Source organism: Fringilla coelebs, assembly GCF_963513975.1.
Source record: "Fringilla coelebs genome assembly, chromosome: 22".
Lineage (NCBI taxonomy): Eukaryota > Metazoa > Chordata > Aves > Passeriformes > Fringillidae > Fringilla > Fringilla coelebs.
The window spans coordinates 8155225-8165831 of record NC_140048.1 but is presented as its reverse complement, the minus strand read 5'-3'; the positions used below and the strand labels follow the sequence as shown (position 1 = coordinate 8165831).

The window sequence follows — 10607 nt, the reverse complement described above, 5'->3', positions numbered from 1 at the left end:
GGCCTGTTATTAAGAGGGGGAAGTCTATATGCGAAATAAGTGAGGAATAAAAGCATACCAGGGTTTTTTCCTCCAAATAATCGCACTAAATGTAATTGCCGCTGTGTGTGCTGGCCTCGCAGTCTGCCCAGCCGACCTTCACCGGGGCCACTCCGGCTCACTTCCCCCATCTGCTGGGAGCAGGCAGCTCAGCCAAGGGCGGAGGAAACCTCCAAACACACACGGAGTGTTTATTTTTATGGCCGTCTGCTTTGCCGGCTAATCCCAGCTCGATTGCCTTCAAACGCAGCTGGAGTGACCTTAGTGCGGGGCAGAGCAGCTGCTCCCACCTCCACCAGCGGCCCGGGCTGGGACAGCTGCCTGGCAGGGTTTGGGCAAAGAAACCCAGCCCCGTGGAGCTGAGCAAACCTTGCCTCTCTCCCCTTAGGTAGGAATGTTGTGATGAGGCACCTGAAGTCCAGGGGCTCTTTCTAAATCTCACACTTTGCCCGAGTTTCTTCTCCAGATTTGCCCCTTAAGAGGGGGAGGGAGTGGGGAGGATTTTTCCTGCACTTCATGTCCCACACAAAGTTCATCATGCTCTGACTGTACCTGTATTTCACTGTGACAGCACAGCCCACGCTCAATGTATTCATCCTCCAAATTCTGTGCAAGAAAAGGCAGAGCTGAGTCCCTGTTCTACAGACCAGTGTCATGGGGAAGCCTGTGGCAGAAAAGTCACCAAAGTGGGTTCCCAGGTCAGTACTTGGACCTTGGGACTGCACTTCCTCACTTGTTGGAGGAAGTAGTTATGCCATAAACTCCTGGCATGGGAAGAAAAAACCCAATGCACAAATAAGAACCTGACATCAAGCTCTTCTCTTTTGTTTCGTTTTTGAGCTACTTGGGAAAGCAGGGGAAAAAAAAAAAGAGTAAAAATTAAGCACTTTAATTCAGATTCAGGTTTGCAGATTCATTTCTATGTTTGAAATAGAAATTGATTTTCTCCTTTCTCTGAGTGCCCAAGGTGAGCTTTGTTATTTAAAAAAAAATTGAAATATCTTTGAAAGTCTGCATTCTTTTCTACAGGCCCCTTTTCCCTTCCAGTAAGATAAAAAGAGAGCAGCTCTGGCATTCTGTATTCTAAATTTTGACTGACCAGAACAAAATGTTTTCTCAGCAATGTGGGTTTGCACCTAAGCCTTTTTTGTGCATTGAGTTTGACCTTAGGATGTAGAATTTCATAAAACATTTATTGTCTTCTCCAGTTTTTAGAGCACAATTCCCCTGTGATACTTTGTTTTCATCGTCTGCTCTGAGAAGGATTCCAAGGCTTCTCTCACAGTTTGAATTTTAATTGTGGGTGAAGGAAAGAACCTCTGTTACTTGCAGAAAATTAGTGTCTCCCTAAGCAAAAAGAGTTCTAACAGGTAAAGAGGATTAGGATCAGAACCAGGAGACAGCCAGGAGTGTGAAGAGTGGTTGTGGCAGAGATATTTTGTTCCAGAAATGAGCAGGTTTTGCCTGTGTCCCAGTGTCCCACTCACCCATGCTGGCAGCAGCTGTGATCCTTTTCCCTCAAAAAACTGCAGCTGATAAAGACAAAATGAGTTAGAACACAAAGCAACCAAACCTGAGCTATTTGAGGCACACAAAGGCAACTGCAAGGCAAACAAAGAAATAAAGAAATGTTTTTTTTCTGTGACTTTTCCTCTATCCAGACCCCACTGATGGCTCAGTCTGGATGCTGCAGGTTTACCACTAAACACTCTCCAAAGATTATAATGCATCAATTCTCAAAGCCAGTCTAGAGGTACCACTTTACTGACATTGTTAATGAGCTTGGCTATAAAGGGATTTGCAGCCTGAGCTTCATGACAGAGCCAAGGTATAATTTGCTCTGGGCTATAAAGCCCATGAATTATTGAGAAAATTTACTTCCATGGCTGCATTTTCTTTCTGAGCACAAGTGCTCGTGCTGAGTGCATGTGTGAGAGCAGAGACAGTGATGGAGGCTCCAGCCTCAGCAGTCCATCTCCCCAGCACAGGCTCTTTCACACAGCCAGCAAAGAACAGCAGAAAATAACTGACAAAATGATCATTTTGAACAAATGAGAGAAGAAAAATTGCATGCTGAACAGTGCCAAAGTGAGGACCAAATAGAAATCACAATTAAAAATGCACTTTGGGTAATTACAGAGAGGGGCTTTTCCCTTAGAGATGTCACAAAGCTTGTGTGGATATAATCAGACTTGAATAGATCTAGTGATGGTGAAAACCACCAGCCTGACAAATCAGAATTCTGAGATCCTGCATCAGGCCAGGCCTTTACCCTGCTGTGGGACCAACCTTCCTCCTGGAGTTTTTTTAAAAACTGCTTTCTTCTGGAAGTGAGGCTTTGCAGTCACAAATTCCAAATCCATGTCCTCCTTCCCCTCCTTCCCCTCTGCACACCCAGCTAATAACTTCTGAATCCACTGACCAGTTTCAAGCAAAGTGATAGAAAACTGCAGGTTTCAAAAATGTGAAGTTGTCCCTGTTTCATGAAACAGAAGCTGTGTAGAGATGAGGGATCTCTCCAACCCTGCATTGCAAGGACTCCAGCATGGCACCACCCTGGAGAAGGCCAGTCACAAGAAAGACCTTAATAATTTCCTAACTTTGAAGGTGACCCAGCAAACTGAGCTGCTTTTGTGTGCAGAGGGGAGTCTGTGTTCCTGAGGGCTGATGGGGCAGTAGCTGCTGGTAACAATTTCTGAATTAGTGACCTATGTTACAGGGTAAAACAAGATTTTTCCTTGAGTGCTAGGAAGGAAACACCAGGTTATGTCCTTATTCCTAGGAACTCACAGGCATTTGGGGTTTTCTTGGGGTTTTGCATCTCCTGTGACCAAGCAGGACGGAGCTGGCAGTCTGGCAGGTTCCGAGCACCAGGGGCAGGGCAGGGAATTGGAGCCGGGGCGATTCCCCGGCTGCAGCCAGCCCGCTCCCGCTGCCGCTCCCGCTCCTTCCCCGGCGCACGGCGAGCAGGCAGGGACTGCCCTCTTGTGTCAGTCTCGGTTCTCACTCGCCTGGCTCTGAATTCCCGTCTCTGTCTGGGAGGGAGCGCTCAGCCATTTCCCTCCAGCACTAATTCGTTCTTCGGAAGGGCAGAGGCTTCGTTCTGAGCACAATGGAAAGGTTCAATAAATAAAAATACATCTGCTGCTTTTATGACTTGGAGACATCCAGAACTGGGCAAGAATTGCCCTTCCAGCCAGAGACATCCAAACAGTTACCCTGGCCTATGCCCAGCCTCCATCTTGACACAGATAAGGAAAGCAGAGGAAAGAATAAAACAGCAGAAATATAATGAAGGATGACAGAGAGGAGACACGAGAGAAGCAGATTTGTTGCACCAGTCAACCCTCATAGTAAGTTACATGCAAGTTAAATATAGAAGCGACCCTTCCCTGGGGAGCCAGACTCATGGACAGCTCACACATGACTCTGCAGCAGCATCTCGGGCCTGTGGCTGGCAGAGATCTTCATTTTTAAATCATTAGTGCTCATTTCCAGGGTTGTTCTTGCAGTAATGGTTGTCAGAGAATAACAGTCTTGTAAAAGCTGTGCAGGCTTTTGTGCCCACCACTTCTGCCTGTTAGTGACAGACACCTAAATCTGTGCTGCATTCACTAACAGCAGCGAGTGCTCAGGCTTTGCTTGCTGCCCCTACCCAGAGCCATGAGCCACCCTGGCAATTGCTCATGTTCCTAAAGCAGCCAGATTAGCACCTTGCTGAAGTGGATTCACAGAAAATCACTGCTCAGGAGTGGACAAAATTTGGACCATTTGGAATATGGAAGAGCAAGGGAAAAAGCTGGCATTAAAAACCTGCCTCTGGAGCCCACATTGTCATCTGGGCTGCTACTGCTGTGATCAGCTCCAAGCTCCCAGTTCTACAATGATGCTCAGTAGTTGTCCCTCTATCAGTACTTCACGAAGAACCATCCCTGAGAGTATTTTCTTTGAACTTTTGCCCAGCCTGTACTGTGGTATTTGTATCTTTGACTTATTCTGGATAGCTCAGCACAAGCATGTTTTGTGTCACTCTGCTCTTTCCTGAGTTTGTGCTGAACTGGTAAAAGCTGCCAGGAACCTGTGATTTCTCTTTCCTGTGCTGCCTGAGACCCTGACACCTGAGCAGATAACAAAATATAAAGGTACCTTTGAAATATTTGATGAATATTTGAAACACACCAATAATACTGAACCATGTGTGCAGGTGCCTCTTTGGAATTAATGTGTACTTTATCTGGAAAAATGAAATAGCAAAGGGAACCCACCCGCAAGGCAAAACATCTTGAAAATAGAAATGGAAAGATTTATAGAAACTCAAAAACAATCCTGGGGGTTTCATGACCACCACCAGCACAGAAGTGTCGTGTCTCATCTGCCTCATTCCCTTTGTGCAGGTGTGAAACAACACAAAGCATTTCCCTCCACGCTCTCCTGTCCTGGCATCTTGCTGCTCCTTGAGGAACAGGAGCCTCTGTGCAGCACTTTGTCCTCAGCAGTTCCTGGGCAGTTGGTGTTCTCAAAAGAAGAGAAACCACAGAGGCTGTTCAGTGTCACTTGCTGGGATTCTCCCTTCAACTCCAGCTTGGGAAACTTCTGTTCTAGTACAACAGCTTCCTGTTTGTGCTGTTCTGAGTGTATTCCCAAGGTGGCAAAATTCTCCTAACCTTTTTTATTGCTGGACACAAGGAACAATTTTTTTATCAGAAGATGAACACTCATTCACGTCCCACTTTTACAGGCATTTTTAAACTGCTGTCCTTTTACCTCATTTCATATCCTTGAAGAAGCTTTACCATGGGATTACAGCAGTCACAGAAAACATTTCTTCTGACAGATCATTACAAGGGCATGAGAAGAAATATCTTTCCATCATAACCTACTTAGAAACCCAAACTCTTCATGTCTTCTTTAACTCTTACAGTCCTTCCCTTACTTTTCTCCCCATCTGAGCCGAGTCAGACCTGTGGCTGTTCTTTCGTGGCATCTTCTGAATTTGTCTGTGTTGCTGGATCTCTGTTGATTGTGTCAGGTGGGGACTGGCTGGGATTCAGCCCACGTGGTGTCACCTGTTCAGGGATGTCATCAAGTTTCTGGTTTGTCCGTGCCACTTGCTTTCCCATTTGAACAGCTTCATCATAGGAAGGTGGCAGGTCCATGGCATAGAGGCTGTAAGCTGGAGGGGACACTGTGTTCTTATCCATATCCACAAATACCAAGGGAATCTGGACACTTGGAGGGTACTGCCATGAGCTGTATGCTGGGAAGAAAAAGAATTAAAAATAAAAATTAAACCCCTGCATGGGACACATATATGAAGGGCTAATCCTGCTTTTTTCCAGGAAATGACAGACTTTTGTGCTTTCAGAATGAAGGCACTGTATACCAAAGCTGTCCATATAGAGTCACTCCTGTCACCCTGATCCCTCCCTTCACCTCTTGTGGGAGCTCCCTGGGAATTGCTGTTCCTGCAGGGGCTGGACACAGAGCTGCAGGCACAGCTTCAGGAGCAGGTGGCTCCAGGATACTCACAGGTGACTGTGCTGTGGGCAGTGCTGTCGCTGTCGATGCCCATCACGGTCAGGTCGCAGGGGTGCCGAGGGAAGGGCTCCACTGGGAGCCTTTTCTTCCTGCAGCAGAACTTGACGCAGCTCGCTGAGACCCCACAGAGCAGGAGCAGGAACACCATCAGCAAGATCAGCCTGAAAGGGGAGGGGGGAACACCTCCATTCCACTGCTCACGTTTTACTGCTTCTAAACCAGAATATCATTTCACCCAAAATGGTCAGAAGACAGGCCAAGCCTCCCTGCTTTAGCTCTGAATGGTGCTGGATCCTGGATTAGAGAGTTGGATCACAAACACTCAATCATGAGTTGTAGAATTACTGCCCAGCAGTACAACCCGTTCTGGCTCACAGGTGCTGAAACATTTCCCTATTTTGGGTTATTTTCCATTTCTGTGCAGTGAGAGTGGCTCTGCTTCCCACAGCAAGAGAGGGTTTGTACTTGGAGGGAAATACAAGCATGAACTTTCACAAGTCTAGGGCTTCTCTTTATAAATGAGCATGGAAATGATATTCTATTAAATTATATTTATGCCTTGAAAACACAATTCTATCTTTAGCTATTGCTTAAGGAAGTTTATAATTTAACAATTTACAATGTACCTAGACTGATATACCTGTGTTTCAGGTTCTCCTTTCCACTGAAACTCCACCTTGCCACCTTTCAGTTTCTCAATCCAACTCCCTCTTTTCTTGGAGGCTTTTAGAAGCCTTCTCAATCTATTTTTGGTAACTGTGTCTTTTTAAACAGCTAAAACTGCTCCACACTGAAGGAGGTGATGTAATCAATCCTCTGTGTGCTGCCACCAAAGCCAATGTATGGACAGAATGCCAACTGTGAAAACAATGCCAGGGCACCTATGCCAGGTGTGAGAGATGAATCCTGTTGGGAATCCTCTCTCTCTGGTCCCAGTTTGCCCCTCCCAGCAGGTTGTGCTCAGCTCTGTGCTCAGCAGAGGGGACAGTCCCTGTCCCTGTCCCATAGAAGGGAGTGAGCTGGGGATGGGGCAGGGCCAGGGCCCAGCAAATCCCTGCTGGAAGCTGCCCTGTGACAAGAGCCAATGGCCAGCAAGGCTCTGGCTATTTAGGAAGAACAAACAAACCCTGGAGTTCAACTCCAGAGCACTCAGAAGGGAAAGATGACACAGCCCTCAGTGAATGCTGGTCCCCACCTGACACCCAATCTCCCCTGGCCTCGTCCAGTCCATTCCTCTGAAAACAGAGAACCCTTCCCTGATCCTGCCTGAGAGAAGCCTTTCTCCACTGCCTTACTCCAAGTACTGCTCATAAAAACCTCCAAAAGGTTCTGGGTTAGGAAGATTAAAAGCCAACTTACCAGACATACCACAGACTTGTCCAATCAGACATGTTCTGAGGGCATCTGTGAAGGAAGGCAGATGATTCACTGATTTAAATGGTGCATGTATGACAGGGAGTGCACTTCCCTGGGGTGGAAAAGGGGAAGCACTCAGTAAGAGTATGGAGCAAAACCACTTTAGATTGTTCTTCATGGTTGTACCATTACTCCAGATGAGAACATGCAAACAATCCCACTGTAAAAGTTGCTTCTGAATCAAAAAATGTTTTTATTGAGTGGTGCTTTACTCTTGCTTGGGAGAGAGAATGACTTGTGCAGGATTCCCAAAGAGCCAAATCAGTGTTACTTAGAGGTAACTGAGATGAGGTGCCTCATACCAGAGGCCTGTCTGAAAATGCTGGTCTGTGTCCCCCAGATATTTTAAAGTTATTTTTTCCATAGCTCCAATGCAGCCAGAAATGGCTTTTTTCAGCTCTAGAGCAGTACAAAGGAGGAGAAGAGCTCCTGTGCCGTTTCAGCAGGGTTGTGTGTGCTGAACCTCCTGCAGTGGATTTCCTGTGCCAGAGCAGTGGCTCTGAGCACAGGACAGCCCCTGCAAACTGCCCAAAGTGACACTTGGGACTCGTCTTGGGAGAGAACCATTCACCTCAGTCCACAGAGCAAGGGCAGGCAAGTGAAATTTAAAAGTTGCTGACTGTCATAGAGATCAAAAAAGAAGTTGTAAAGGATGGCCACGAGCAAGTCACCGTTCTGCTGTGGGAATGTCACTTGGTCACGGTGGGGAAGGTTTGGGAACGGGCAGTGGTTACTCACCGGGCAGAGCTGTCACAGTTGTTCCCAGAACAGAGCGATGCCCAGGGAAGGGGGGAGCCCGGGGCTGGATCAGCAGGTGGCCAGAGGAGAAGCGCCTCGTCTCCCTGCGGCATGTGCCCGGGAGGCTCCCGGCTGCGGGCGAGCGTCCGTGAGCGCCGCGGCTGCCGGAGCCCCGGGAGCCACCGCCGCCGCTTCAAGGACACGCGGCCGGCGCTGAAAGGGGACACCGAGCCCTGGGGCCAGCCCGTGCTGGGCAGCGCAATAAATAACCGGCATCATGCCCGGGGGGGCAGAGCCGCGGCGGGCAGGGCACGGCAGGAGCGGGCGGCGCCGCCCCGCCCGGGCCCCGCGGCCGCGCTTCCTCCGCCCGCCCGCGGGAGGGGTCGGGGCCGGGCGGGGCACAGCGGCCCGGCTACCCCGGAGTGCCCCTGTCACTGTCCCTGCCCCTGTCCCTATCCCTGCCCCTGTCCCTGCCCCTGCTCGTGCTCCTGTCCCTGCCCCTGCCCCTATCCCTGCCCCTGTCCCTCTCCCTGCCCCTGCTCGTGCTCCTGTCCCTGCCCCTGTCCCTGCCTCTGTCCCTGTCCCCACAGGGGACAGAGCTCCGCATGCAGAGATTTCCCCGGAGCACTTTGGGACTGCACGAGATGCTCTCACCAGACCAGAACCCATCAGGTGTGCAGCAGCTGGACACACCCCTGAGCCTCTGCTGTGTCAGAGAGACTTGAAGGAGAAATAGAGGAATGAGAAACCTGGTATGAAATATATGAGTCAGAAACAAATGTTTAGAAGAGCAGATAATTTCCCCTTCTAAAACCAGCCTTGTTAAATCAGGTGAAACAGGACTGATTGACGGCTCTTCAGGATTGGTGTGCTCCAGGCTATTTAATTGTGTCGAACATTTCAAATGTAGAAATTCCTTATCTCCACCCATGAGGCTTTGTTGTGTTCTCCTCCCTGTGCAGCTGAGGAGGGCAGCCATGGAGTGGCTTTGGTGGCACCTGGTGTCCTGTCAGGGCCGGCCCAGCACGATCCTGGGGCAGCCGCTCCATGGGGAGCCCAATGGACACAATGCCTGGGAAGCACCAGGTGATATTCCCTCCTTTTGATCCCTCGAACTGAAGGCCAGTGTTTCCAGACTCAGCAATGGCATGTGACAAAGTGACTGCAGTGTTTTCCTCCAGCACTGCTCAGGGTCATGGGGCCATTGCTCATTGAGGGAAACCTGTGCTCATACGTGTGAAGAAATAGCTGAAGTCACTTCTGGAGAAGCAGAACATGAATTAATAAATGTGTGTGACACCAGTGCTTACTCTCTCACTCTCTGCTTTACAAATGAGCTGGGTTTGCCCTTAAGGATTATTAAGGTCATACATGGGGGTGTGAATTGCTCATTAAACCAGAACTGCATCAGTGCCATGAAGTTCATGTTTGCTTTTAGATCCAAATATGGAACCACGAGTTTGTATCCAGGGACCCAGAGTGGTCACAGTTGCAAAACTCAATTTGAAAGCAGAATGGTCACAAGTGCAGTTAGAGGAGCAGAAAACTTCAACTTCCAGGAAATGAAGAAATACTTCTGAGGTTACATTTTCCATATTGTCCTCACAACAACAGCCCCTTCCTAGTGGAGTCCTGTGATATGGAAACAGAAACACCAGGTTCCATCTTTAGAGTCCCCTGGCAGTTTTAATGCCCAGTGTGCTACAACTGTGCAAAACCCACTCTGGAAGCACAGAATGGAACAGGGTTGGTGCCTTTCCAAGAGATGAACTTGCAGGAGCTGTGCTGAGCTTCTGCTGGGCACTGGGACTTGGCACTGATCCATGCAGGAGAACACAGCAGCACTCTCAGCTCCCTGGTTGCTCAGGGAATTGCCTACAGACCCACTCACTACTGCTGGATCAGCTCCATGTGTCTGAGTTCCCAGGGAATTGTTTCCATCTTCAGCTGTCCCAGTCAATTTTCTGTTCATTGGAAAAATATCAAGAAGCTGTTGCACACAACACACATTGTACATGAGATTTGTGTGGGCAGGAGCATCCTGACAGAATTCCTCCATTTTCAATAAACTGAAGGTGTGCATCTCTGACACTTGCAGGTTTGCATCATGATGATTCTAACCGTGGTAGCTCTCAATGGAAGGGCAGTGAAACATCCAGGTTACATTTTGCAGACACAGTAACTCTGCTTTTGCTTTTGAAACTGTAGTGGTGTCCCAGGTGAGGCAGCACAGTCTCACACATTCCCAATGGATCTGCTTCTCCACATCAGACAATTTGTTTTCCCTTCCACATCAGTCTGTGGCTCTCGTTGCCCGAGTGCTGCCCCCATGTGAGAGCTGGCACTTCACCCTCTGTGTCCCCAAAGAACAAAGCAATCCAAGAGAGGGAAACCCAACCCTGAGCAGCCATTGTGCCCCCAAGAAGTCAAATATGATCACTTTTGAGGACAAGCTAAACCACCAGGCTTTTCTCTTATGAAAGGGACTAAAACCTGCTCAGATTTCCATAAGTGCTTTACAGAATGTCAGCTGGAGTTTACAGGGAGAGTTTACTTTATTTTCAGTCCTCCAGAAATAACCACCTGTTCCTGTTATCCTGGTCCAAGCCTCCCCCGAGAGAACAAACACATACTGAATTTTAAACGTGGAGACTTTGACCAGAGAAACCCAGAACCTTATGTTCACTTCAGTCCTGTGAAAATATTGATCCAAGTTCTCCAGTCCCAGGAATGCAAGTACAGGGGGTGACACCTCTGCTCACCACTGGGTACCAGTGGCGCCTTCAGCTGGTCAGTGGCAGCTGCTCCTTACCCTGTGAGGGCACCAATGTCACTCTCTTTACATCATTCTTTAATTTTTTACTTCTTTTCATCCT

General features: G+C 48.4%; 1 protein-coding gene across 1 annotated transcript; it reads right to left on the bottom strand.

Moving 5' to 3' along the window:
* Window positions 1-1217: 1217 nt before the first annotated feature.
* TMEM52 (transmembrane protein 52) lies at window positions 1218-8065 on the bottom strand. Its single transcript, XM_084220142.1, has 4 exons — window positions 7732-8065; window positions 6937-6981; window positions 5569-5738; window positions 1218-5296 (listed from the first exon to the last, which is right to left on the bottom strand). Exons 1-4 carry the CDS (start codon window positions 7842-7844, stop codon window positions 4995-4997), a joined length of 630 nt encoding a protein of 209 aa, XP_084076268.1. The 5' UTR covers window positions 7845-8065; the 3' UTR covers window positions 1218-4994.
* Between the last annotated feature and the right edge of the window lie 2542 nt (window positions 8066-10607).